This window comes from Maniola jurtina, chromosome 2, assembly GCF_905333055.1.
Source record: "Maniola jurtina chromosome 2, ilManJurt1.1, whole genome shotgun sequence".
In the NCBI taxonomy this organism is placed as follows: Eukaryota; Metazoa; Arthropoda; class Insecta; order Lepidoptera; family Nymphalidae; genus Maniola; species Maniola jurtina.
In genome coordinates, this window is record NC_060030.1 from 8,577,246 (window position 1) to 8,604,674 (window position 27,429).

A 27,429-nucleotide genomic window follows, 5' to 3' on the forward strand; every position below is an offset into this window, starting at 1 on the left:
GTTTGTAGTGCTGATACATTATCTAGTAATGACACAACATCGTTTGTTTTATTGTTTTTTATCACATTTTTTTTTAATTAGTGTAATTGTAAGAGAATTTGGTATTTTGTTAAAAAACCCAAAAATATTCATAACTTTTAGGGCAATTTAAATATGGCCATGCTGTAGAATTTTTTTTTGCTGGAAATGACCTCCTCTATCTCCCTATTGCGTTTGATCCACGACTTTTTGACCACCCTGTATATACTTGTATTTTTTCTTCAACATTTACGGATCAATAGGTATCTTTATAGATTAGGACTAATGTTACGGAGGTTCGATTCCGATTCCGAAAGTAATTCGGAACTTCCGATTGTATTTGCACCTTCGATTCCGATAAATTTTAAACGAAGGTTAGATCGAATAGTCTAATGCTGCTTAAGGGGCATGAGACGGGCCTGCCCGCGAAATTCAAATTTAATTTGGTTTTTCGCAATTTGTAAACGAATACAACGTAGGCTTATGGTATTTTAATTGCGACAATAGCAGTATCATCCTCACAGGTTTATATAAAAATCTTTACTTGAAAGGGTCCAGTTTAAGAAATTAATTCTAGTATCGACTATTCTCACAAATTAGTCGATACTACAATTAATTTCTTGCTGTCTTGCATGCTGGATGAATATTGAAAAAAATTTAGTGAAAACTACCTTTTAATTAATTTAATTCTAAAGTAGCCAAGTATGTAACTAAGTGAAAATTGATTTCAGAGGCAAAACCTAAACTTGCGAATATAACTCAGATTTTAGTTTGCTCTTTGCTTGTCTGTTTGTGTAGATATGTAATATTGCACGACAATCTGGATACAGTTCATATTTGGTTTTTTTAATTCCATGTTTTATTCTTTCTGCAACTGCTTTCTCTCTAACCATTAGGTCTAAAGCTTGTTCTAAATCTAAACTTTTTAACTTAATAGCTTCTATTTTCAAGTCACACCTATCAGCTCCATCAACCTTAAAAAAACAGTTTTATATATTTATATATCATGCTCAAATTTTAAGTCATTAAAACTAATTATGTTAAGACTCAGGTACATTCACTCATAGTGTATTCACTCATAAAATATATTATAACATTTAGATGATGCTTGCTATTTTGCTAGTGAGGATTTAGATTTTAAATCCTGTATGAACTCTTAATTTTCAGGATAAAAAAGTGCCAGATTTCATCAAAATCAGTTAAGCAGATCTGCGGTGAAAAGTTGGCAGACAGACATACACAATTTTGCATTTATAATATTTCTATAAAAGTATGATTAGATTACTTACTTTACATTGAAAAGACAATGGATAATTTTCATTTACGACTGGCCATCTTTGTTGGAGAACCTCTTGATTCCAGTCTATTCCATCAGATAAATCGCATATTCTATTAGGTGCGGATCGCATACCAGCCCATAACTCACAGCAGAAGTGTGGAGTTATTATAGAGAGCATAATTATCAAAGAAGCCAGCGATTGCTCATATTCTTTGCTTTTCGCTATTATTTGCGGCGGTACATTGTTCTGAAATATTAAAAACGCAAAATTTTAAAAGTGAAATAATAACTTATGGTTGAATACTGGAAAATTTTGCTGTGAAAATGAAATTTTGTACTGTGTACACCTATTAGGGGTTGTCACTTAGATTAGTATCTTTTGTTTTTATGTTTGGACCATTTTTACTGTTTCGTGTACCTTTTCAATAAAATAAAACATCTTAAAAGTTCAGGTAGCTAACTTCTATATCTTATAAGGGCTCCATTAGACGGAATGTATGCTTGCAGTCAATATTACAACACTAACTGCATGCTTGAAGCCAAAAAGTTCAACTTCATGCTGCATGCAGTCCATCTGATGGAGCCTTGAGTAAATTATTATTTTATACATTGTTGAATTATTATGGAAAGAAGAATCTTATTTACTACTTACCCTCAAAACATTTGTTAAACTCTGGAGTCGAGAAATTCCTACACTCAGTTTGTGAGTGTATTTAAAATGATAGGTAGCAGTTGCAATTAAGTAATTTCTTGAATCCCATAACTTATTTTCATATTCTTGTAATTCTTTATCAGACGATTCATTATAAGCAAATGATTTCTTGTTTTGCTTATGCATTAAAAACTCCCTGATTGTAATCCATAACCTATGTTGGAAGTTTAAGACTCCAGGCAATGCTTAAAATGAAAACCAATCATATTAACTTTCAAAATTGATTTTTAGGAGTAGCACAATATTTATAAATCTACTATTTATTGAGTGTAGAACTTAAAAAAAAAAATTTTAGCATAATATTAATAATATACTTATACAAATCTAACAATTCTGATCACCAAAAGGAGTACAATAGTACCTACTTGGAATAAATGATTTGAGTAAGTTTACTTACTGGCATCAGACCATCGTCTACTTGTAGCAGGTGGAACATCAGCAAGAATCAATAGTCTTGTTGTATCACATCCATAGGTTGACAACAAGCGCTGTGGATTTTCTCCATTATATTTTGACTTACTCATTTTTTCCCACTGTACAACAACTGGTTCCCCAGTGTTTCTCTCTTTATATTCTTTCCCAACCATTTCTACATCTTCAGGAGGTAGATATTTTCCAGTGTTCTTGGTCTTATATGACTGTCCCATAATCATTCCCTGTACTAATAGTTTTTTGAAAGGTTCCTGTGTTGGTGTTAATCCTAACGAATGTAAAAAATAGCTCATGAATCGAGTGTAATATAAATGCAATACTGCATGTTCTTTACCTCCAATATAACAATTCACTGGAGTTACCCCAATTAATTTTTCCTTGTCAAAAGGTTTCTTATCATTATTAGGATCCAGGAAACGATAATAGTACCACGAGGAGTCAACGAATGTGTCCATGGTATCAGATTCTCTAGTTGCATTACTAAAGCACTTAGGGCACTTACAAATTAGCCAAGATTTAAAACTTGATAGTGTTGAAATTTTTGTTTCCTGTGCACTAATTTCAGGAAGAACCACAGGTAGATCCTCATAAGGTACTGGTACTATCCCACAGTTTGGACAGTGTATAATAGGTATTGGTGTACCCCAAAATCTTTGTCTTGATATAAGCCAGTCCTTAAGCTTTGAACTCACAAAGTACCCTCCACTGTTATGTTTTTGTGCTATATCAATTGCTCTTTTATTTTCAGATTGTATGTCTATAATTTTATTTTTGTTTACAATTGGAATATTTAAGGTCAAAGATAACTGGTAATCTTCTGAATCAACAGAGGGACAAGCAATATAGACATCCCGACCTTCTGGATAATTTATACTGTCTGTTAAATAAATTGACATATCTGTTTTAGTAATTGGATTATAGCATTTAAGCTTCTGTATTTCAACTAACGTCATGTCTTTTATCAATACATTATCTTTGCTCATTGCTAGGTACTGACCATGTATAAACTTGTATGGATCTGAAGACCAAACATCAAACTTTCTTAGTCTGTTTCTGACATTAATATGAAAATTCACTACAACACCATTGCATTCTCCTAACCAATGTTTTTGTAAGTTAATAATGTCTTTCCAGTTTTCTAAACTTTTACTGTCTAGACCATCATACAATAGCTTTGCATATTTTGTTGTTTTTATAAACCACTGTGTTAAAACCTTTTCTTCAACTTTGGCACCAGATCTCCAAGAACAGCCACTGTCATCGACTTGTTCATCTGCTAAAACGGTTTCATCAATAGGATCCCAGTTCACTTTTGCCTAAAAAGATACAATGTAGTTTAACCATAGAATCATATTATTTTGATTAGGAGTTTTTAGAGATTTGGTTCAACAATTTAGGTACTATGCCAATGTTAGGAGGTACTTAGATAACTTTGTCTAAGATTGAAGGTGTTTGATTGAAGATACTTAGAGAATGCCCTTGACAGTCAGTGTCTGTTACAAAATTACTTCATACAGTGTAAAACTGGTTTCACCGAAACTGAAAACACCCGGTGAAGCGACTTGACAGATACAGTGGACCCCCGGTAATCCGACAAACGTTTTGCAGGGCAGTGTCGGACTATCGAATTTGTCGGATTATAAAGTACTGCCTAAGACCCCCTATAGTCCGGCGTTTTTTATTAGAGTACCTTGTAATCCGACAATATAAAGATCCAACGATAATATTCTATATGTCAAAAGTAAACCACATCACATCACACTAACTATTATAAAGGGTAAAGTTTGTGTGTATGTGTATATTTATGTGTGTGTGTATGTTTGTTACTCCTTCACGCAAAAACTACTGAACGGATTAGGCTGAAATTAAGAATGGAGATAGATTATCCCCTGGATTAGCACATAGGCTACTTTTTATCTCTGAAAATTAAAGTGTTCCCACGGGATTTTTAAAAAACTTACATCCACGCTAACGAAGTCGCGGGCATCAGCTAGTTCAATAATAAAATAAACTTGTCGGATTACAGGGGGTGCCGGATTAGACAGGAGCCGGATTACCGGGGGTCCACTGTATTATCAAAAACAGGGTTAAGATTAGGCAGAACCAAGTTTTTTCGATTTTTTATTCCATCGCTAGCTGATGCATGTGACTTTTTCTGCATGGATTGAGGTTTTTGAAAACTCCATGGGAACTTTAATTTTCTGGGATAAAAAGTAGGCTATGTTACTCTCAAGGATTTAGAATAATAATTTTGCTTAAAACATTGCTTGAAAAATAATTTTACCTTACATTGATAAGCCAGTCCATTTTCAAATAACTTCAAAAATATATATTGGGTCCATTTATAATAGTTTGGATTACATGTACTAATTTCTCTATTCCAGTCAAAGTTTAATCCTAACTGCACAAGTTGCTCTTTCATAGCTGAAATGTTGCTATCAGTCCAAATGTGGGGTAAAACGTTTCGCTCAATGGCTGCATTTTCAGCGGGTAATCCAAAAGAATCCCACCCAATTGGATGAATTACATTTTTACCATCAAGTGCTTGAAATCTGGCTATTGTGTCTGATATTGAATACACTCTGACATGACCCATGTGTAAATTTCCTGATGGATAAGGAAACATAGGCAGCACATAATATGGATCTTTATTTTCATTTTTAACCAAGTTCTTGTTACATAAAACTTCCTTGGCCCAATGTTTTTCTACTTCAAGTTTAATAACCGTGGTTAAGTCCTGATCCTGCAAAAGAATAAAATACTATTTTAGAAAACTTAACATTTCGTACCAGCAGATCGATTAACCGTACACTCACCCATAAACCTAGGCTACTTTTATGTCTAGAAAATACTGTACGCTTTCTGAATAAATGTTTAAAATATCTAGAGCTAAACATAGCTATAGAACAAAATCACTGACAGGAAAAACCTCATAGGACAAAATATAATACTGTATTTTAATAACACATCGTTATTAAATATCGATGGTACCAAGGTACACTTTGATTTAATATCTAGCTAGGCTAGATCTAGGGTACCTTTTAACTCTTTGTTTTAAAATACCTCTAATATGTAAATAATCCTTCATCCAAGGTAATAATAATTAAATTAAATGTTTCATCATAGAGATAGCTAATTTGTTTGTTTTATTTATTATTTTCAAAAGGCTAGAATCCAGAGCCGGAAAACCCATCGGAAAACCCTTTTTTTTTTCTCTCTCGTCTGGCTTTTTCAATGATTAGCCAATGTCAAGTTTGTTGTTATTTGTAACAAGTTAGCTAAACTATACAAGTATGGACCCCGTCTGTGCCGCCGCTCGCCGACATATGCACGGCACCCCCTTAGAGCGCTTTTCAGTCAGTTTTAACAAAAAAAACACTCCAAAAAGTCACAACACGCGCGCCAGCAAACGCCACCACAGACGAAGTCCGGAAAACCCTTGTCTCTTTATTATAATAAAATGACAGCTGTCAGAATTCTAAATTCACAGATAACTAATAAGCTTGTATTCAAAGATAGCAAAAGCTCATTCATCATTGTATTTGTTCATTTCTCTATTCTTTAGTGATTTTATTTGTAAGATATTTTAAAAAATATTACTCTTTTCTCGTTTTGAAAGAAAGATTTTGAAAAAACATGGCTAAACCGAAAAAAGATGATTCATCTGAAGAAGCAAAAAAGATAGTAGATGATGCAAAGAACTTTATTGAAAAAGCTATTGCAGATATTGGTTCAACATCAGCAACAAAGCAGCTAATTTTAGGAACTGCGTCAGGATGGTATGTGTTACTCATATTCTTTGTTTTATTGCGCTAAGCATCTACTTTCAAATCGTCAGATCTAATGCGTAATTAAAAATAGTATACACTATTGTGTATACAAGTAGCTACAGTGATTGCAACACATGCAAGTACCTACCTAGTCCAATCTGAAGTTGCAATATTGCGGTATGGTTGGTAACGCTGAAGAGTTAAGGCCACATAAGCCTCACTGAGATCTGTTTTTGTGCTGCAGCTATGTCTCATGTTCAGATTGTATTACAGTATCTGTCAGCAAAGATTACACTTCGTGTGTATCGAATTTTAGAAAGACATAATCGGCATTCTATTTCGTCTAAGCGTCAGCCCCATCACCCATTGCTTTGTAACATTAAGTTGCTCACCTGCAGTTGATCTCAAGGACAGACAATGCTCTCACACACTAGGCATGGCATCTGCAGGTACTGTGCAATAATTGCTCATTATCAGTATATTTTGTAATACGAAGCCCTATTGTTATAATTAGGGATGTAGCAATACATAATTTTGCTGATATATCTATTCTTCAAGTAAATAATTGGCAGTACTTACCGATGCCTTATTAGGTTAAAATATTATTAAGAATAAAAGTTTGTAGAACTTGTATTCTTTAGTATAAAAGATATCTATATTTTAACACAGACTTGAGTTCTTGAGGAGTGTGAAAAATGAAGATAAACTCTTCTTCTCAATCGTTCACTCTTAGCAGAGTGGTTGTGGCTATGGAAGACACTGCTGATCATGCTATCTCCCACCACCGACTTTTGTTGGCGGAATTACGTGCACACACTGAGACAGGCGTGTTCCTTGTGGATTATGATTAAGTCTGTGCCCACCTATTTGGACACGAGGACATCTGCCATCCTCTTGTACCATGAGTTCATTATGTTCACTATACAAATGATTTTTAATTTTCAATATTTTGAATAACAAGCACTCAACCAATATCATTTCCGCTCTGTAATCTGTATCATTTTTGTTTCAGGATTACAGGCTTTATTACCATGAAAATTGGTAAACTTGCTGCTGTTGGTATTGGTGGGGGTGTAATATTGCTACATGTTGCAAGTCAGAAAGGTTACATAGATGTGAATTGGGATAAAATCAACAAGAGGGTTGACAAAATTACTGATAAAATTGAAAAAGAAGCAACAGGAAAATCACCTGACTGGTTTGACAAAGTAAATTCCTTTTTCATATTTCCTTTTTGTAATCATGGCACATCTGTATTTGACCAGATAATAGTCATATCACAAATGTATCTATATATGTATCTATTCACCATCTATTTTCGTTTACCATTCTCACATTTTACAAATCCACTTTTTTGTTACAGGTTATATCATTTGTCAAAGATAATTCCTATTATTCAGCCGGGTTTACAGGAGGCTTCTTTTTTGGCATTGCTTCATCTTAATTCTTAAATAGTTTTATTTTATGAGTGAGTTTTTAAAAATTGTATTAAAAAATGTTACAAAGGTCAAATACAGAAGTGATATGCAAATTAATCCTAATCTAGTTATTGATAAAATGTGAAAGTTTGTATGTTTGTGACTCCTTCATGCCATAATGACTGAACCAATTTGGCTGGGAATGGTGATGCCCTGAATTAATACATTAGCTATTTTTTTTCTCAAGAGATACCACTGGATTTTTAAGAACTTATCCACATTGAAAAGTCGCTTGAAAACTATATCTTACAGATAAATTTGACATTATGACAGTTTTTGTATTGGAAATCTGTCAAAATGTCTAATTTATCTGTTAGATAAAGTTTATCTGGCAGTTGTGAACCAGGCCTAATCTATGATAAAAAGTGAGATGAGCTGGTAGGTTTAGTTTACCATTATCTGGCAATATGGAAGAACCAAATTTACCTTCAGCTTTTATGTCACTTTTCAAAATAGTCTACAGGCACTAGGGATTGGTTTTTAAGATTTAAATAAAATATCTAATATTTTTATATGTATACTAGCTGATACTCGCGACTTCATTTGCGTGGATGTAGGTTTAAAATTCCCGTCGGAACTCTTTGATTTTCCGGGATAAAAAGTAGCCTATGTGCTAATCCAGGGTATAATCTATCTCCTTTCTAAATTTCAGCCCAATCCGTCCAGTAGTTTTTGCGTGAAGGAGTAACAAACACACACACACACACACACACACAAACTTTCTCCTTTATAATATTAGTGTCAGGCGTATGTTTTTTGAATGGGAGTTAAGTAAATCTGTTGCGTAATTTTGATTGCCATTCTATAGTACACGCAAAATAAGGCAGTCTAATTGGAACACTAGGCATATGAATGCCTTGTACAAAACAGATCTCAGCTGGGCTTGTGCATTTAATTCTTAGGCTGAAAAGAGCATACTTTGCCTTTGCTCAGACTTAAGTTAAACTGATATGAATAGGGCTACTTAACCAGTTTTTTGTTACAGGTTGAGAGATTTGTTGATCGTAAACTTGATAAAGCAGAAGGATTGTTAAAGAAAAAAGAACACAAAGTTAAACATTGGTACAACAACTTCATAGGAGATGACCAATATCACGCAACTGAAACTCATGTGTTTTTAGCATCTTTTGTTGCAGGAATGGCTATTGGCCTCCTCTGTGGTAAATAATTGCCTAGAATATTATTGCTCCTATAATTAATATATTATTTAAAAAATATTCTCTAGTTTTAGGTAAAAATCTCATATTGTTGTTAATCTTAGATTAGTTTTTTAGTATTTTATTTAATATAAAATTACATTATACCAGTAGAATAGATATTCAAAACACAATAAAAACAAGTTTCATAACATTTATTTCAATTTTTTTTTTTAATTATTGACTTTAATCAATAAATAAAGTATTATAACTAATACCTAAGTTGTTTTTCTTGTTCTAACTTTCGTGAATTGTTCAAACAGAATTAATTACGTTTCTGTAATGATCAAACAATTTTTCAGATGGTAAGTGCTCTAGATATTCTCTGTATTGTTTTAAGTAATCCCTCTTAATAGCTCGTAAAGCATCTGCGTAACGTCTCTTTTGTTTCGCAGTTAATTCTTCCCACATTAAGCTATTTTCTTCCCTTTCCTTAATCATTAAAAACAATCCTTTGGCTGTCCTGTAAAATTAATTACTATTAGTTTTTACAATTTTACCATACAAATATTTTAAGTTGTATATTAGCATTATTTCATCTAAAATAAGTAGATATTACAGAAAACAAGACAAGAAAATCATTGGCTACTATGATTATTTAAACTTACATAATTTTTGGAGCAATTGGTTCTGGTATTGGTATCATTTCATTCCTACAATCAAACAATGCTTATTTTATTATTTTCTATACCTACTTATACCTACCGTTACACGTAATAAATAAATACATATTATTATTATAGTGTCAAAAATAAATATAATATTTACAAACTTACTTATTTAAATAAATTTACTTACTTATGTACTAAATATGTACTTGAAAAGAGCAACCGTCGAGTTTCTTGCTAGTTCTTGGTAGGAACGGCATTCCGAACCAGTGGTAGATTTGACTATTCAAAAGCACTTGTAAAAGTTTAATTGAATAAAAACATTTTGAATTTTGAATATAAATACATCAGGACAAAATGAGACAATCAACTTCATTTTTTATCAAAGTGAAAAATACATAAAACTGCACAAGTGTGAGTTGAACTCCAAAGGAGAGAATTCCGTACGAATCGTATTGCCGCCATGAATTAAAAAAATTAAAAAGTGAAATAGTGTTTTTGTATTGTACAAATATCTTCTTCTGAACCCTTCCTGTGTGAGTCCGACTCACACTTGACTGGTTTTTTGAGCCCTTGGGCCTTGACTGCGATTTCACCTGGTGGTATGTGATGATGTACATAGTTTAAGATGGAAGTGGGCAAATATTTAAGGGGTATGTCAGTTTTATTAAAACCATATTCCTTATCGGTTTCCCTATGGCATCAAATGCTAAATCGCTTGGTGGCACGGCTATACCAGTAGGGTGGTAACTGCCATGGCAGAAGCCAGACCAGAGACAAAGAAATTACAAAATCTCAAACTGCTTCTGCCAGGAACCGAACCCGGGACCTCCCGCTTATAACGCCACAGCGCTCACCACTGCGCCAGGGAGGGCGTCAAATTTTTTTTTGCAGACCAGTTTTACCTATTTGAAAATTATTCAGGTCTACTTAATGAAAACCATATTTAAAGTAATAATGTTTAAAACTTACTGTGAGGTAGGTATAGGTGACTCATGGTAAGAATTGTGTGCTTCTACCTCAATATTTCCTTCATTTTGCGTAGGATCTGCACAATCTTCATTATCATCTATCTCTCTTTTTGAGGATATTAATAATTCATTCTGCAAAATTTCTTTATTCATTTCTTCACAGTTGACATTTGGTAAACTGAAAAGAAAAAATGTTGACTGGACCAAATGTCTGTCTGCCTGAAATCTGAATGTTAAATGCATCAAAATTAAGCAGAAAAATTTAACAATAATACTTTTAAAATTTGCCTCAATTCCTTAGTTAATATGTATGCGAAAACCAACAACTATTCAGAGACCCCTTAAAGGCAATCTCCCTGATGTTTTAGCATACAAAAGTTTCTATTCATGAATTCTAATATAAATAAATATGTAGGTAATATAATTATTATGAGGGGTTGTTATTCTATTGTACATCCCTACATAGGTATATGTCTTACTTATTCATAGCCCATCTAATACTTGACCGATTTTGATGAAATTTTATAGAGAATCCTGGAGGATGTAGACTCTAGAGCGCTAAAGAAAGAGTGCTCTGAAAATCAGTTTCCAGGGATTAAAAAAAATTGCCTGTAGGTTCTTTTTTTTAAATTCATTAAGTATATACATATCAGGGCCATCATTAGTCATCAAGCCAGTTCTTAATAACAATAAACAATCATGCTTCATAGTTTTTGGCCGTGTGTTCTACATACCATTTTCTTCTGTTAGGTATTACTATTTTTGATTTTAAGTAGGGTTCAGCATTTTTCAAACACTTAGCAATACTTCTCTTGAAATTGCATTGATATTCCTTGTATTTAGTTTCAAAAAATTTCTTCTCTGATTTGCTAAGTGAAACCCATGATTTCAGGGCCTCCTGTTGCAACTAAAGAAAATACGAAAAAAAAGGTTTCATAAATATTTTGTCATAGTGTTGCTAATTCAAATGAGGAATACGATGGTAGTACATCATGCATCATAGTGAAAAGGATACCTAGCTGTTTTTAGAATATAATTTAGAATAAGCCCCAGTAAGGATATCTAAATACTGTCTTATAGTGCACTTTGTATTCGGAATTCAAAGTAAATAATTAGCAGTCCTATTCTCTAACCATGAGTATGTAACCTATTATCTATACTAATAAATAAAATTGGAGTGTCTGTCTGTAATTTTGAAATAACTACCTCATATTAAGCTCATATTTGAACGATACCATAACTGATTCACATTTTAAAAATTTTTGTCTGCCTGTCTGCCTGTTTGAAAAGGCTTATCTTCAGAACGGCTGAACCGATTTTGACGGGATTTTCACAGACAAGTAGAGGATCGGCCAGGGAGTAACATAGGCTACTTTTTAACCAACTTTCAAAAAGGGAGTGGTGTTTTTCTACCTATGTACACCAAAATCTCTGAGATTTCTGAACCGATTTGTGTAATTTTTTTTTGATCAATAGAGGAATTTTCTGACATTATTTCATAAAAAAATTGGATTCCAACTCCTCAATTCTGATACTGCAGGGGATCTCACCGTCAATACTGATGGGATTTAGAAACTGTCGGTTATAAATTGATTGATATTGATGGTATCTGTACCTATCAAGTAAAGACTTTGTCGTTGACCTCGAGGTACCAACTCCTCAACCCTGATGCTGTAAGAAATTGTATTCCTAAATCCTGGTGATCCCTCGAGATTTATAAAGGAAAAGGATCATCCATTTAAATGTTTTTACATGATACAGAAATAAGTTGCATCCCGGGGACGGGCTATTACGGATAGGCTACTTTTGTCCTGGGAAATCCCAACATCAAAAGTTCCCACGGGATTTCAGACCCTAAATCCACGTGGGCAAAGCTGCGGGCATCAGCTAGTATGTAAATAAATAACACAATAGACTCATTATAATATAAACACATGTTATCAAATTCAAATTCAAATTCAAAATGTTTTTATTCAATTAGACTTTTACAAGTTCTTTCGAATCGTCAAAAGCATCTACCACTGGTTCGGAATGCCTTTCCTACCGAGAAGAACCAGCAAGAAACTCGGCGGTTGCTCTTTTCAAAGATTTGATATACAATATTATGCCATGTATAAAAGCAATTGAAGTCCTGCGCATTGCTGGAGCGAATCGAAGTTCAAATCCACGCTTTTTTATCATTTACATAATCTTCGATAGTATAATATGCTTTTCTCAAGAGCATATTTTTAATAGATTTTTTGAACCTGTGTAAAGGCAAGTCCAAAATTGACTGAGGAATTTTGTTATAGAAGATTATACCCATTCCCACAAATGACTTTTGGACCTTCCTGAGACGGAGCGTAGGAGTCACAAGCCTGTTACGGTGTCTAGTCAGCCTGTTGTGTAGATCGCCAACCTTCTTGTAACTAAGAATATTTTGTCTTACAAAAATTATGTTGTTGTAAATATATTGAGAGGCTACGGTAAGGATACCTATTTCCTTAAATTTTTCTCGAAGTGAATCGCGTGGTTTTAAGTTATAAATTGCGCGTATTGCCCTTTTTTGTAATACAAAAACTCTCCCAATATCTGCCGCTCTACCCCATATTAAGATTCCATAAGACATAATACTATGAAAATAAGCAAAATATACTATCTTTGCGGTCTCCACGTCAGTTAATTGTCGAATCTTTCTAACCGCGTAAGCAGCAGAGCTTAGTTTGCCAGCAAGAGTTGATATATGGGTGCCCCATTGAAGCTTCGCATCTAAGGTTATCCCCAAAAATGTAGTAGTCTCTTCTATTTTCAAAATATCATTATTTATCATTAAATTAATGTTACTTGTGTTCTTGGTATTGGGCAGTGCGAATTCAATACACTTAGTTTTTTTTGCATTTAAAAGTAGATTATTTACAGTAAACCAGTGAGTTACCTGAGATATGGCACCATTTATATCGTCAAAATTGTCCTTATTTCTATCGACTTTAAAAATCAAAGACGTATCGTCAGCAAATAGTACGATATCGCAAATATTTTGGACTACATATGGTAAATCGTTTATGTATACTAAGAACATGAAAGGACCTAGAATAGAGCCTTGAGGAACACCCATTAGTGAGGCTGATCCGGATGACTTCACATCATTCACACATACTGTTTGAATACGATCACTAAGATAGGACGCAATGAGACCAAGCGCAGTGTCTTTGATTCCATAGTGGCTCAATTTAACTAAAAGAGTCTCGTGCTCAACGCAATCAAATGCCTTGGATAAATCACAGAAAATACCAATGGCATTCTGTGACCCCTCCCACGCATTGAATATATGCTTTAACAGCATTGCGGCCGCGTCGGTTGTTGATCGACCTTTAGTGAAGCTCAGTGTATCAGTGTACTACTCTGTGTTTAAGCTTAAGCCTAAGTTTTATGAGGAAGTTTTACCTTTTTTTTAGTTTCACTTTTCCTTTTGCAATATAATTCTATGTAAAATGATAATGCACCCTTAGGAAACTTCTGTAGTTTTGCCATTTCAATTTTTACATTCAGCCACTTTTTCAACTGTCTTTAAGGGCTACGGGACCTACGGCTGAACGTGTGCTCAACTCAACTTTCACTATCAGTTATCACTTTTCAGCATTTTCAGCCACTTTCAACCACAAACCAATAACATAACGCCATAGGTACTATTCGATGAAACGCACTATACCTTTAGTACAGACATTGTTGCCAACTTTTCAAAACCGTTTGTCGCAGACTGCATCTTTGATACAAGTCGCTTCGTTGGCCACGTGCCAAAATTGGAACCGTAGTGATTATATACATACTCTTTGATTGCAACCATATTGCAACTAACGCCGCGGGCCGCCATCTTGTGCGCTGGCCCCTTGTATTGGCGTTGCTAACTAAAAAATATGAATTTCACTTTTTTTAATTTTCCAAATACATATTATCTTCACGATATATTCTGATGATTAATACAGCATAAAGGTGTCTCCGGGACTTCGTCTGTGATGGCGTTTGCTGGCGCGCGTGCTGTGCTTGTTTGGAGTGTTTTTTTTTTGTTAAGAGTGGCTGGTTTTTGTGTTAGTTGGTGTTTTTTGGTGGTGGAACTGACTGGGAAGCGCTCTAAAGGGGCACCGCGCGTATGTCGGCGGGCGCCGGCGCAGATGGAGTCCATACTTGTATAAATTCAATAACTTGAAAATATCACAAACTTGACATTGGCTAATCAGAGTAAAGCCAGATTTAAAGAAAAAAAAAATGTGTCTCCATTTTTATCAAGTATAGTGGTCTGTGAAGTATTCGAGCATGTTGCATGGCCTATGGCTATCAATGGTTTTTATTATTAGGTGTTTCTCGCTGTGGAAACGAACGGCTTTCTCATTCAGTCAAATTAGATAAAACTTGCTCGGTTTTCAACATATTCTCTAAAATTGGGGAGATTTTATTTTATTTGCTCTGTGAACGTCATCCAAGTGCCAAAAGATCCTTGTCACTGTTCGTGTATTATTTGTATGTGTTGTCATGACAATATAGATAACAAAAACCAAATATTTAACTTCATATTTAATTTCTATTTTCTACTCTAAACGGTCATGTTAGTGAGTGGTAAGCACAAACGAAACAAAACCAAGAAAGAAGCTTTATCAGCTACCTGTCCCTGCTAGAATAATATTTATTGTAACCATTACCACCTGTCATATTATGTCGAGCCAAAACAAGTAAGATTTTCGATTGTTACGTATTAATTATTAATAACATAATATTTAATAACTAGATGATGATGGATTTAGGTTTGTTAAAAATCTCGTGGGAACTGTTTGATTTTCTGGGATAAAAAGTCGCCTGTCAATTTCTGGGATGCAAGCTATCTCTGTATCCAAATGGATCGGTTAAGCGGATGAACTTTTAAGAATCCTGTGAGAACTCTTCGATATTCCGGGATAAAAGTAGCCTTTGTCCTTCCCCGGGATGTAACTCTACCAAATTTCACCAAAATTGATCAAACTGGTAGGCTGTGAAAAGCTAGCAGACAGACATACACTTTATGGATTAGACATCTGTTTCTAATAACAACTTTTTTTATATTGTAGATATGGACTTATTTTACGTGACAAGTCTAAATCGCAAGTCGCTTTCAAAGCTTCACACAATGTCTTTGGAAATGATTCAGAATCAGATGATGATACAGGAAAGAAACCTGTTCTTTTGCAACCAAGTGCTAATATAAATAGACAGGTAAGTTTTCTCAAAGTTTTTTCAATTGACCTAAACTAATGTAGAACCTTTAGACAAAACATATTTTAAACTAGACACCAACTTCAACATAGACTATATTATAGGTTAGATTACATTAGTTTCAGGTCATCATAATTTGAAAGTTTGCATCTAACATCATTGCAGACGCTAGGTTAGGTTAAAACGTAAGGACTTTAGAATTTTAGTACAAATCCATCTATGTTTTCTTCAAAAGTCCTTCTGGCTGTCGCTTACATAATTTCAATAAACATTGTGTTGAGTAAATATTTTTACATTTATAATTTACATGGATCTAAAGAAAATTAATATTGTTGCAGTCCAAAATTTCACAAGAAAAAGCAATTATAGATGACCCAACAGTTTATCAATATGATGAGATTTTTGATTCTATGACCAAAGAGAAAGAAAGCAAAAGAGAAAAGAAAAAAGATGAAAAGAAGCCAAAGTATATTGAAAATTTGATAAAAACAGCTAATAAACGAAAATTAGAAAATGAGCGTAGGGTTGAAAGACAGGTAATCAGTAATAAGTATGTTATTATAAATGGGAAAGGGTGTTCATATTTGTCACTTCGTTCTTCATTCATATTGTAACTAATCGCCGGCCGTGATTATTTGCATGGATTTAGCTACCAGGATTTTATCATCTATTATTGTAAATTGCTTTGATTTGAATTTGCTATGAATGCTTATAGGTACCAAACAATTATTGAATTGTATGTAATTTATTAAATCAATGATCTAATTTCTATTTATTACCACATAAATGATATGTTTAAAGGTGCAAAAAGAAAGGGAAAAGGAAGGTAATGAGTTTGCAGACAAAGAAGTTTTTGTTACTTCAGCTTACAAGAAAAAATTAGAAGAGATTCGCCAAGAAGAAGAAAAAGAAAAAAGGGAAGAATATTTAGAAAATATAGGAGATGTAACCAAGCAGAGGGATTTAGGTATTTATATTGACACCTGTTTTTATTACATCTGAATGCACAAGACTATCAAAGGATCCACCAATCAGATCATTGTAAGATGATGTTATCATAATATCATCTCTCAATAATATAAATTATTGTATATTATGTTTGGACTTTGGACATGCTGCTTGACTTTCTAGGCTCTAATAGCTTTCTATGCTGTCCTAGCTTTGTATATCTCTTACCTAGTTGACCAGAGGAATTTAGTCAATGTCACTACAGCCTGAAATTTTAGTGGTTGTTTTTCTACTGTGAAATAATATTGCCTTGGTAGTACAATTGATTTATAAACGCGAGAATAAAGTTACAGCACTAAAACCCGACTACTACCCGCGAACTGCCGATAGATAGTATAGTAAAATTGTTTCTCTGTCGCTCGGTGTGTTTTAACATTGTATGTACTCAGAATTTTTTCGTCTTTCATTTGATACCCCACTCGATACAATAGCAAAAAAAATTGGTTGTCTGTAAAGTCGGTTTACTGACGATAGTTGAACGTGACAACAAAGGTCGATTGTGCTTCTTTGTCGCTCGTTCCGCGCTCTCGCTTGCACTTCAAGTCTTACATGGAACGCCTCAGAGCGAGGTAACGCCGCATGAGTCATGTTTTTTCGTGCGTGCAGCCGGCTCTATCGAATTATAAGACGTTGTCACGTCAAAAAATTTTTGGAGACCCCCACCTTTTGGATATAACATCCGTCAGGACGATTTTTTCATATAAAATGTAGCCTATGCCACCCGGACCATAATAACGAATCGATCGACATCGACCGACATCAAAATCGGCCCAGTAATTTAGGCGCTATGGTGGAACACAGAATTTGATACAAACACTTATCTACATACATACATAGACTGCTAAAATCATAACCCTTCCTTTTGGCTTTGCCGTAGTCGGTTAAAAAATACTAGAATCACGTGAAAAACAAACCAACACGTGAAAGCCACCTCGCACTAGTAATACCTCCCCGATAGTTTCGCGGCCGACCGTACGGGCAGGCTAGTTTATGCCGTATTACTACGCATGAGAGCTTCTTTTGCTCTAAACAGCACTTAATCGGCAACCCTTGCGTTTCAAATCACTGGAGATGTTTAGACACTAGTCATCATGAAACATTTTAACATACTAGACATTCTTGGAGACCAGACATTTGGAACCGTAGTACCTAATTACGTTTAGTGAATTACTGATGTTTCTCACGCTTTCGAGTTGCTGAATATCTTTTTAAATTATTTAAAAACAAAAACATTTTTAATTTTTAAATGCATATAATATGTAATTAAATAAATTTTTAAGGTGGATTTTATCGACATTTATATGAACAGAAGCTAGGATCAGATAAGACGCCTAAAAGCATACAAAACGCAAAAGATAAAACATCTGAAAATCAAGAAGAAATTGAAACCGTTGAAGATAAACCAGATGAGGTTTCTACAAAGTCAAAAGAAAGTAAACAAAGAAATTACAGGAAGCGCAACTTTTCAAGTGATAAAAAATTGTCTGAAGGGGAAATCGAAGATTCTGAAAATGAAATTAATTTCTCTAATCTTGATGACATCAAAAAGTTCAAAAAATCTAAACTAACAAATATTGATGCTGATTCTGACTTTTCCATTGACGAGTCGAGTGATGAAGAAGACAGTGAGGCAAAGAAGGATGCTACAAGTGAAAGTATAAAAGCTGTAAAGACTGATGAAAAAGTCACTAATGAAACTGATACCATAACAACAGAAGAAGTGCCGACTAGTAAAAATAAGGAATTAGAAGAACCAAAAGTTAAAGTAGATATTTGGAAAAAAAGAACTGTGGGGGAAGTATTTGATCAAGCTCTAAAGAGATACTATGAAAGGAAAGCTTCTCGCGGGATTTAGTATGAACTAGTGTAACAATGATATAATAAAGGTTGTAATTTGCAGATTTGACCAAGTGGAATTTTATTTATACCTTATTTTTATTGAGAAATAAAAAAAATAATATTTCGATAATATACAATTGGTTTCAATAATATATAATTGGTGGAGTTGCTATAATGTGCTACATCCTTAGCTTTGTCTTAGTTTCATGTAATGTTTTCATTAGAAAAGTAGCAGCTGCAGTAATGTGATCTTCTTGAGGGTCAGGTATATGCGTACTCTTTGAGAAGTCACTCGCCATATTTGCTCTGTGTCAACTGTCATGTCAAAAGTATGGTTCAGCCTTAAATTAAGAGCCATTTTCGTTCGCTTTTTTTTTGCACACGATTTGCATATGCGCAATTAATAATGCTCCAAGTTAAAACATTCGAAATTGGCGCGCGCATCTGCACTTGACCGAATCGCGCACTTGCGCACAAAAAGTTATCAAACACGACTACAGACTAAAATCGTACATTTGACATGACAGTTGACACATAGAGCAAATATGGTGAGTGAGTTCTCAAAATGTATGCAAAAATGTTTATTTATAAAATAAATAAAATCCATACTTTTATTTAAACCACCACATAATGTGCTTTACAGTGAACTGAAACAAAGAAAAATTTACATTAATGGCTAACAACACTAGTGTGAATAAATAAGTACAGCTACTATTTATTGTTAATTATTTTTAAAAACTGATTTGGATTTGTAGAATGATATAATTTTTTTATTTATTCTATTATTAGCTGTTACCCGCGACTTCGTCCGCGTCCTGCGGCAATTGTCTTTTCTCGTAGATTTTCCAAAAAAAATCTTTCATATAAAATAATTAAAATAACTTGCCCTAACAATAAACAACAAAAAAAGATGATTCATTTTTACTATATATAAAAAGATATAGAATATGTGTGTCCATTTCAGTGGTAGTTAGTCAGAAACCTTCACGCAAGTGCCAACAACTATACAGTGGGTGAATAATACACCAACGCATAGGTAACGAATGAACACACGGACGTAATTTTTTATAATTATATTATTGTTATTAATAAATTATTACCTATGAATTCGGAAACAGGATCATTTTCGCCTTCTGCCCTCATGGTTCCTGTGATTTCTTCATTTTCCACCATTGGTAATACTAGTTGAACGAACTCTGGGGTATATGGGGGAGCTATTGCATCTAACACCTAAAAAACATATCTCATTTAAAAACCAAATATAGCAAGTTGCTACCTTCAGAATAATAAAATAAATTATTTATTTATCAACTGTAATATTTTATGAATTTTGTACAACTGCTGTTGTCTCGTTTTTAAGGTTCCGTACCAACTATTACTAAGTTAGTAAGACTCCGCTGTCCGTCTGTTTATCTGTCAGCGGGCTGTATCTCGCGAACCACAATAGGTAGAGACTAGAGACCTGAAATTTTCACAGAATCCGTATTTCTATTGCCGCTATAACAACACATTCCCGCCATAAAAATTAGTGTTATTTCTTGTACGATGGTATGGACGATTCCCGTGCGAGTCCGATTTTTTTACGCGCATAAGCTCGTTATTGCACGCGCAGCTTTCTTCACTTGCGCATCTCGTACAAGCGTAAACGCACACATCCATATTGTTATTTGATACTGCCTAACCAATTGGAATGAGTTCAGTTTGTTGAAGCGCGTAATGTAGCGCGCATATACCATAACGAGCGCAGAGAAAAGGATAGTCAAAAACCACACTAAGGCGATGTTTATGATACGAGTACCTCTGTGATAAAATATCTTATGAGCGAGATATCCGTGTCGCCCCGAGTGACACACTGCTTGATGTACTGAAGGACCGGCACGACGCAGCCGCGGCTCAGCAAGTTAACCATCCGATCCAGTAACATTTTTTTAAGTTCCAACTAAAACAAAACAATTCATGAATTTATTATTAACTAGCCGATGCCCGCGACTTCGCCCGCGTGGATTTAGGTTTTTCGAAATCCCGTGGGAACTCTTTGATTTTCCGGGATAAAAAGTAGCCTATGTGCTAATCCAGGATATTATCTATCTCCATTCCAAATTTCAGCCAAATCCGTCCAGTAGTTTTTGCGTGAAGGAGTAACAAACATACACACACACACACACACACACACACATACAAACTTTCGCTTTTATAATATTAGTGTGATGGGGAATTATAAAACAAGCATCAAGAATTTTATTAATTACTAGACTAGATGATCCCCGCGACGCGACTTCGTCTGCGTGGATTTAGGTTTTTATAAAATCCCATGGAAACTCTGCTTTCTCGGGATAAAAACTTGCCTATGTCGGTGAAACGGATGGACTTTTTAGAATCCCGTGGGAACTCTTTGATTTTCCGGGATAAAAGACGATATAGGATGTCTCTTGTTGATGAAGTTACTAATAAACTAATTCATATTCATGATCAACATTTTTTTACAAATAAAATTTAGTTTAATAAATGAGCCTCAAAATGACTAATTTTACATCTTGAACACGTGTTTGATGCTGATGATTTGAATTTTGCTGGTAGAACCAAATCAGAGCATTCAGACTCCAGGCAGTCATGTCTGTTCTATCCTTAGAGTGTTTTTGTAAAGCGCGAAGCCAGAAGTTCGTGAAAGAAGTCCTGTGAATGAAGCGAAGTCCGAAAGGAGCGAAGTGTTGAGGTGGCGAGCGAAGCAAGCTGGCGACCTTCGTAGTGTGACGATGATGGTCGAGTAGGTGAAGCTGAATAATTATATATTACAGAATAGCTGTCGTGCATCATATTATGTAAATCTTGTATTATTATAATTTATGTACCCACTATTTACATTATAATATGTTATTTGGAAACAAGCCTAAACTGACGTCCATTATCTAGTATTAGGTATATTTAAAAATCAATAAAGTTAAATATGTTTAACCTGTACTAATATTTCCAATTCATCTTGTGGTGATTCAAATAACTGGACCAGTAATTTCAGTAATCTGTGATGGAGCAATGGATGGCAGGACGCAACTTCGTCGAGCAACGCCAAGTGAACGGGGCAGTGTTCGGTGCACAGCTTAAAATACGACTTTTCCGTTACCACACATTCTACCCACACGAGAACACCCATGCCCACTACTGGGAATCTAAAAGCAAACAAGGTGATTACACTTTATATAGTGGTGGTAATGCAGTCGAAGGGATAGCGGGCCGGGCTTGGCCGCGTTGAAACACCATCATCAACCCTTTGCTGGCTCACTACTGAACATGAGTCTGCTCTCACAATGAAAAGGGTTTGGCCAAGTCTACAATGCTGGCCAAGTGCGGATTGGCAGACTTCTCACACTTTTGAGAGCATTATGGAGAAATTTCAGGCATGCATGTTTCCTCACGATGTTTTCCTTCACCGTTAAAGCGAAAAACCGCACATAAAACTAATTACTACTAATTTTGTGGTGTACAATAAACGTATAATCGTTTAGTCATTCATAAAAGTTAAAGGTACCCAGGATCCTCGACACCCGCATAGGAGCCCAAGGAGTACAATAGGGATGATGACTATACTAGTCAAATCAGCGACTTTTTATCAAACGTCGAAACACTCGCTTATTAAAGGAGCTTGTATGAACTTCACAGATGTGATGTTATAACATTTTGACGTAATTTGACGTACTTTTTTTTGTTTAAATCCATATTTTAAAATGGTTAGCAAACTCGAATGTGGATTATACGAATTTTGGAAGACACTATATAATAATTACTAAGAAATGATTTATTTTTGACATAGGCATCATCCCCATGCTTCTAATTATTTCTTACCGCTAATTTAATAGAATAAGAATACGAACCTTATGCAGTGGTACAAAGAAGGTAGCTCGGCTATGAGTTCACTGGAGCTAGCCGAGCTGCTGCAAACAGCGTGGATCTTCTCGATGGCCTGCACGGTCGCCTTCAGCTCGTCTTTGACCGGCCTGCCCGGCGCCACACCCTCGCACACGCTCGCGGCGTACGCCAACAGATACATGTATTTGGATTTGTGTTCAGGATTAAGTTTGCTGCCCAATTTAAATAGTGAATCCACAAGAAGTTCTGTGAATAACATTGACCGAGTTATTGGATGTAGCATGTAATATCTATAACAGGATTTCATTTATATTTTAATCATACAAGCGACTAGTAGCACTTCAAAGTAAAAAGATAAAAGTCTAGCCTATGTCTATTCCTGAGATGGAAGCTATCTCTGTACCAAATTCAATCAAAATCGGCAAAATGGATTATCGGAAATGGTGTTTCGCATTAATACTAGTAGATATGGATAAGAATACCTAAAAAGTGCGGTATTCTCAGCAAGTGCACAGGAGGCGGTTCGGGTTGCGTGTACGCGCGGAACAGCACGGATATGTCGGCCGGGTTGAGCGCGCCGCGCGACAGCATGGCCGCCAGCGCCGTGCGCGCGCCGCGCCAGCACTCTCCCGGGGTCAGAGCCAGCGTTATAGGCGTCACGTCATGACCGCTACAATGTCCATGACAAACATTAATATAAGTTGTTTGAAAAATAATATACGTCGAATATGAATGAAATTAGGACAAATGAACAAAATGAATTAATAAACAAATGAATGAATGAGTATGTCTACTAGTGGGTATAAGTTTTACTATTCATTAGTTTAGGTAGGTATTTTAATATGTATTGTTTCCTATTTTTATTTGTTTACTTTTGTTCTTTTCTATTTTTTCAGAAAGGTACAAAAATGTGTTAGTAGGGTTTGTATACGAATCAAATATTGTTTTTTGTATTTTACGATAAGTAGCTCGTATAAGTAAAGCGCTGACGTACGCATTCAAGCTTAACCTCTGTGTTTTATCATTGAACTAGAAGATGCCCGCGACTTCGTCCGCGTAGACTTAGATTTTTAAAGATCCCGTGGGAACTGTTTGATTTTCCGGGATAAAAAGTTGCCTATGTTAATTACAGGGACGCAAGCTACCTCGGTACAAAATTTCATACAAATCGTTTAAACGGATGGGTCTTTAGGAGTTCCGTGGGAGCTCTTTGATTTTCCAGGATAAAAAGTAGCCTATGTCCATCCCCGGGATATAAGCTAACTCTATACTAAATTTCGTCAGAATGGGTGCAACTGTTGGGCCGTGAAAAGGTAGCAGACAGACAGACAGACAGACACACTTTCGCATTTATAATATTAGTATGGATAATCGTGCTAGCTAACATTTAGTTGTATTTTTCTTGTATATTAACATACTTAAGTAAATAAAAAAAGTGTAATTTTACAACTACTTATCTGCTTTTTTTTTTGTTTTCACATTCTAGAGCTTCTGGTAAAAATCTCTTTAAAGTATTTGACACAAGCCAAAACTCAATTTATCAACAAAATTGTTCTAGTTAATTTTCTGGTTTTACCTTTGCTGGGCGCAGCGGGTTATTTCCTGACTGAGTCTCTTCATGATTGCTCCACCTCTTGGCTCTTGGGATAGTATGTGAACAATTACTTGGCTATACACATATGTGTGTGCACCATGACAAACCATTTTCTGTTAGAATTCAAAACAGTTAATTAATCGTCACAACTGTAATTTTAACTTAAATAAAAATTGTTCTACTAGGGTCAGGCCAACTAATTGCCCATTGAAGCAGGGTTTAAGCTTTACTTTATGAAATAATTGACACATATTTACTTTAGTCATAAGTTTTAATAAGGTATGGTAGTGAAGACGTGTTGACATTATTATAATATAACTAACGATCGACCTTGCAGCTAAAACCTTACTTAGTTTATTAACCTAAAGACTAAAAAAAAACGAATGTTCATTAAGTAATCATCAAACCCTAGTACCAGTACCGACTGGCGAGTACCAATTGATTACTTTATTCTTTTTTTAATTACACTAATACTTTTTTTTTGAAAATAGCAGTTGCCTTATCGCAAGGTGCTTGCATTATGGTCAACACTTACATGGTACATGGTCAACTAGTGGATCATTGACCCTGCTGAAATAATTGTGAAAGTAAATCAAAATAAAAACTTACAGCACATTCAGTTACACTGTTTTGCCAATCATCTGAGCTCTGCAAAAATCCAACTATTGCTGATTTCAAAACTCTAGAAAATACTTCAATCTGTTGTGCAGCTGTGGATATACTTGTAATTTCACCTTGGAATCCAGCATCTGATATTAACTACAATAACAAAAGATGTTTATGTGTATCTTATGGGTACATGCAAGAGATGTGAAACTTATATAAATATTTGTAACTTGTTATTAGGCATAGGCTTTTTTTATCTCGGAAAATCAAACAGTTTCCATGGGATATTTAAAATACTAAATCCACGTGGATGAAATTTTGGGCATCATCTTATTTTATATAAAGCATGTTAGGTATGCCATATCAAACTATCATTAAACAAATGAAGGCCAAAAGTACATTATGTTAAAAAAACAAAATTCAACAAGAAATGTTGAAGGCGACAAACTTTTTGTGGATGTTTCTTTTATTTTCAAACTTTAATTTGCAATTTAAAATCTTATTTATTTTATTGTTATTTTTCATGTACCAAAATAGAAGTTACAAAGTTATAATAAATTAAGTTACATTGAAAATTCTTATCTCTAAACAGAGATTTCTTCCAGCTAAGGTTGTAAGGTGCATTAATATGTGGAATAGGTCTTACCTTTATAGTAAAGTTCAACATAAGGCAATCAGGGTATTCTTCTGCTAATCTGTAAATCAAAGACCTCCATGTTGGGTGTTCAATCATTTCTGTAAGCCAAGCAGGTGTCTAAAACAATTCATTTGTCTTAAGGGACAATGCCACCAAAAATAAATGTGAAAAAAGAAGTCATTTGTGTTTTTGGTGGGATATAATTAATATTTGATTTTTTTAAGATTTTTATCATAATCAATAATGTAACATAATTCAAATAAAATAGTAGAGTAGAGGAATTATCTTTTCTTTTGCTTATGAACAAACTGTTCAATTAGTCTCAGGCCCCCATTTTTTCATATTGGGATTGGAATATGAATAAGTATGCCTACACTTAATTAACAACAATTAATTAAGTTTTACTTACTTCACCTTCTTCAGTAAATATTGTATCTGCTTTTTTAGGATCAAATGTTTTAAAAATCATGTCCTTTAAATGATTTTCAACCATTGCTTGTACCTCGGTTACTTTTACTCCTTATGAAATAGAAAACAGCGTTTTATTAACTGTGATAACACTGATAACAATACCTTAACATATTATTATGGTATTGTATTTAAAATTTTAAAAATCATGACATCCCATCCCATAAAATGTCATCCTTCACCCATCCATCCATCAATCCCATGTCACATCACAAAATAAATATCCAAGATATAAACCTATGAGCAATTATGGTAAAATTTATGCTAGCTTCACTTACTGATTTTGATAAAGTTTGGTAAAGAGTAAGCTGACATCTGAGACGGACTTGGGCTACTTGCTGTTGGGGAAAATCAGAGTTCCCACGAGATTTTTACAAATCTAAATCCATGTGTACAAAGTTGTGGACATCATCTACTTGGTACAGAGATAGCTTGCATCCTGAAGAAAGATAGAAGTTACTTTTTATCCTGAGAAAATCAAAGTTCCTACTGGATTAAAAAAAAATATATCCACATTGATGAAGTTGTGGACATCTTGTTACCCTTCATGCTACAACAACTGGAATTTGGAATGGAGAAAGCTTGACCTTGAGTTAACATATTTACTACACATTACTTTTTATATGAAGAATCAAAGAGTACCCATGAGATTAAAACCTATATTAAAGCAAACAAAGTCTTAGGCATCATCTAGTAATTAATAAGTGAAACAGTAAACTATTGCAACACAAGTAAGATAAATTTAACAGTTTTAAATAAAATTACCTCCAAGAATAAGCCATTCTGCCAACAAATTTGCCATTTGAGCAACAGCATTATAATTAATGGACAGCTGTTCAATAACTTGTTCTGGATTTCCTCCTGCTTGAAAATATCTTTTGAGCTGTCCAAATATACCTGGCTCCATTATATAGTCAGGCGTTTTAAACTTCTCCAAGCACTCTTGCAGAACTTCTTCAGGATTGTCAATGACATCTTCTGTACCTTCATCCTGGTATTAATTAAATAAGTGAATTATTAAGTTATTTTAAAAATACGACCCAGTTTGGGTTCACTCAAATTGTGTACCTATAAGTCGCAGAGAGAACCTACATGCAAATTCTCAAGTTTCTAAAGGCACCTGTTTGTACTGTATTGTCAGTTGGTTAGTTAGGTAGGTACTTCTTCGATATTTATCGGTAGTTAGGTATTTCACTTGCCGGCTGTCCAATAGTGTACCCTGTAAAACCCCCTCTGCAAGCCAAGCTCTGTAATTCCTAAGTTTTTGAGAAATTAAATTCGTGGAAATGATTTGGGCAAACTTACTTCATATTGATGATTTGAGCCTTCCCAAATACGCTCATCTTCATATTGGCTAGGCATGGTGTACCTTCTAGGTACAGGTATTTTGTGTTTTGTTTAGGTGAGTTATTAACATTAAATTCTTTATCAAATAGTACGGCCAATAGCCATTTATTAGCACAGAGTGAGTTTATTTCGATTTAAAAATAAAGGTACCTAACCTAATCATGGACCAATATTAGTTCTTATTAGTTCTATTTATTTACAACCGAAGTGTCAAGAGTTTTATTTTATTAACTGATTTTACGGCTCTGGATTCTAGCCTTCTTTTTTCAAAAACGTTCAGTAGGCGAAGCCAAATTGTATCAGTATGTAATCAGTAATCACTCGATGCTTCACACAGATTTTTTTTACTATGAAATAGTGCTCGTTTTAAAACACAGGTCAGTAA

At 34.5% G+C, this 27,429-nt stretch overlaps 5 protein-coding genes across 8 annotated transcripts; 2 read left to right on the plus strand and 3 right to left on the minus strand.

The window, feature by feature from the left end:
- Positions 1 to 245: 245 nt before the first annotated feature.
- LOC123875225 (probable leucine--tRNA ligase, mitochondrial) lies at positions 246 to 5,552 on the minus strand. Its single transcript, XM_045920945.1, has 6 exons — positions 5,258 to 5,552; positions 4,726 to 5,184; positions 2,407 to 3,757; positions 1,950 to 2,194; positions 1,308 to 1,544; positions 246 to 992 (listed from the first exon to the last, which is right to left on the minus strand). The coding sequence occupies exons 1-6, from the start codon at positions 5,336 to 5,338 to the stop codon at positions 759 to 761; spliced, it is 2,607 nt and encodes an 868-aa protein (XP_045776901.1). The 5' UTR covers positions 5,339 to 5,552; the 3' UTR covers positions 246 to 758.
- A 390-nt stretch (positions 5,553 to 5,942) lies between these two features.
- LOC123875378 (FUN14 domain-containing protein 1A-like) lies at positions 5,943 to 9,102 on the plus strand. 2 transcript variants are annotated; one of them, XM_045921179.1, is made up of 4 exons: positions 5,943 to 6,220; positions 7,224 to 7,419; positions 7,575 to 7,679; positions 8,675 to 8,724. In XM_045921179.1, the coding sequence occupies exons 1-3, from the start codon at positions 6,078 to 6,080 to the stop codon at positions 7,653 to 7,655; spliced, it is 420 nt and encodes a 139-aa protein (XP_045777135.1). In that variant the 5' UTR covers positions 5,943 to 6,077; the 3' UTR covers positions 7,656 to 7,679; positions 8,675 to 8,724. The 2 variants fall into 2 exon arrangements, with proteins under 2 accessions (XP_045777135.1, XP_045777126.1); XM_045921170.1 differs by lacking the exon at positions 7,575 to 7,679 and having other exon boundaries at positions 8,675 to 9,102.
- LOC123875365 lies at positions 9,024 to 14,111 on the minus strand. Of its 2 annotated transcripts, XM_045921149.1 has the most exons (5): positions 13,888 to 14,111; positions 11,199 to 11,371; positions 10,466 to 10,642; positions 9,494 to 9,538; positions 9,024 to 9,348 (listed from the first exon to the last, which is right to left on the minus strand). In XM_045921149.1, exons 1-5 carry the CDS (start codon positions 13,972 to 13,974, stop codon positions 9,141 to 9,143), a joined length of 690 nt encoding a protein of 229 aa, XP_045777105.1. In that variant the 5' UTR covers positions 13,975 to 14,111; the 3' UTR covers positions 9,024 to 9,140. The 2 variants fall into 2 exon arrangements, with proteins under 2 accessions (XP_045777105.1, XP_045777113.1); XM_045921157.1 differs by lacking the exon at positions 9,494 to 9,538.
- Positions 14,112 to 14,975: 864 nt separating this feature from the next.
- LOC123875348 (nuclear speckle splicing regulatory protein 1) lies at positions 14,976 to 18,598 on the plus strand. Its single transcript, XM_045921129.1, has 5 exons — positions 14,976 to 15,167; positions 15,540 to 15,684; positions 16,023 to 16,220; positions 16,486 to 16,651; positions 17,973 to 18,598. The coding sequence occupies exons 1-5, from the start codon at positions 15,151 to 15,153 to the stop codon at positions 18,545 to 18,547; spliced, it is 1,101 nt and encodes a 366-aa protein (XP_045777085.1). The 5' UTR covers positions 14,976 to 15,150; the 3' UTR covers positions 18,548 to 18,598.
- A 525-nt stretch (positions 18,599 to 19,123) lies between these two features.
- Positions 19,124 to 27,250, minus strand: LOC123875336 (negative elongation factor D). Of its 2 annotated transcripts, XM_045921109.1 has the most exons (12): positions 27,003 to 27,250; positions 26,463 to 26,688; positions 25,639 to 25,748; positions 25,239 to 25,346; positions 24,596 to 24,745; positions 23,969 to 24,099; positions 22,875 to 23,062; positions 22,398 to 22,638; positions 21,485 to 21,695; positions 20,330 to 20,470; positions 19,632 to 19,761; positions 19,124 to 19,178 (listed from the first exon to the last, which is right to left on the minus strand). In XM_045921109.1, the coding sequence occupies exons 1-12, from the start codon at positions 27,057 to 27,059 to the stop codon at positions 19,147 to 19,149; spliced, it is 1,725 nt and encodes a 574-aa protein (XP_045777065.1). In that variant the 5' UTR covers positions 27,060 to 27,250; the 3' UTR covers positions 19,124 to 19,146. The 2 variants fall into 2 exon arrangements, with proteins under 2 accessions (XP_045777065.1, XP_045777074.1); XM_045921118.1 differs by lacking the exons at positions 25,639 to 25,748; positions 27,003 to 27,250 and having other exon boundaries at positions 26,463 to 26,646.
- Positions 27,251 to 27,429: the final 179 nt, after the last annotated feature.

Coding starts and splice junctions, on each gene's coding strand:
- LOC123875225 (XM_045920945.1), bottom strand. CDS start 5,338: ATGTTTAGCTCTAGATATTTTAAACATTTATTCAGAAAGCGTACAGTA. Junction 3,758..4,725: donor GACTGGCTTATCAATGTAAG/GTAAAATTATTT, acceptor GTATCTTTTTAG/GCAAAAGTGAACTGGGATCC. Junction 1,545..1,949: donor GTTTAACAAATGTTTTGAGG/GTAAGTAGTAAA, acceptor TTAATATTTCAG/AACAATGTACCGCCGCAAAT.
- LOC123875378 (XM_045921170.1), top strand. CDS start 6,078: ATGGCTAAACCGAAAAAAGATGATTCATCTGAAGAAGCAAAAAAGATA. Junction 6,221..7,223: donor TTAGGAACTGCGTCAGGATG/GTATGTGTTACT, acceptor TTTTTGTTTCAG/GATTACAGGCTTTATTACCA. Junction 7,420..8,674: donor CACCTGACTGGTTTGACAAA/GTAAATTCCTTT, acceptor TTTTTGTTACAG/GTTGAGAGATTTGTTGATCG.
- LOC123875365 (XM_045921149.1), bottom strand. CDS start 13,974: ATGGCAAAACTACAGAAGTTTCCTAAGGGTGCATTATCATTTTACATA. Junction 9,539..10,465: donor TCACCTATACCTACCTCACA/GTAAGTTTTAAA, acceptor GTTTGATTGTAG/GAATGAAATGATACCAATAC. Junction 9,349..9,493: donor CCAATTGCTCCAAAAATTAT/GTAAGTTTAAAT, acceptor TTAATTTTACAG/GACAGCCAAAGGATTGTTTT.
- LOC123875348 (XM_045921129.1), top strand. Junction 15,685..16,022: donor GTGCTAATATAAATAGACAG/GTAAGTTTTCTC, acceptor ATATTGTTGCAG/TCCAAAATTTCACAAGAAAA. Junction 16,221..16,485: donor AGCGTAGGGTTGAAAGACAG/GTAATCAGTAAT, acceptor ATATGTTTAAAG/GTGCAAAAAGAAAGGGAAAA.
- LOC123875336 (XM_045921109.1), bottom strand. CDS start 27,059: ATGCCTAGCCAATATGAAGATGAGCGTATTTGGGAAGGCTCAAATCAT. Junction 24,100..24,595: donor ACAGTGTAACTGAATGTGCT/GTAAGTTTTTAT, acceptor GAATTCTAACAG/AAAATGGTTTGTCATGGTGC. Junction 20,471..21,484: donor AATTGGAAATATTAGTACAG/GTTAAACATATT, acceptor GTTTTGTTTTAG/TTGGAACTTAAAAAAATGTT.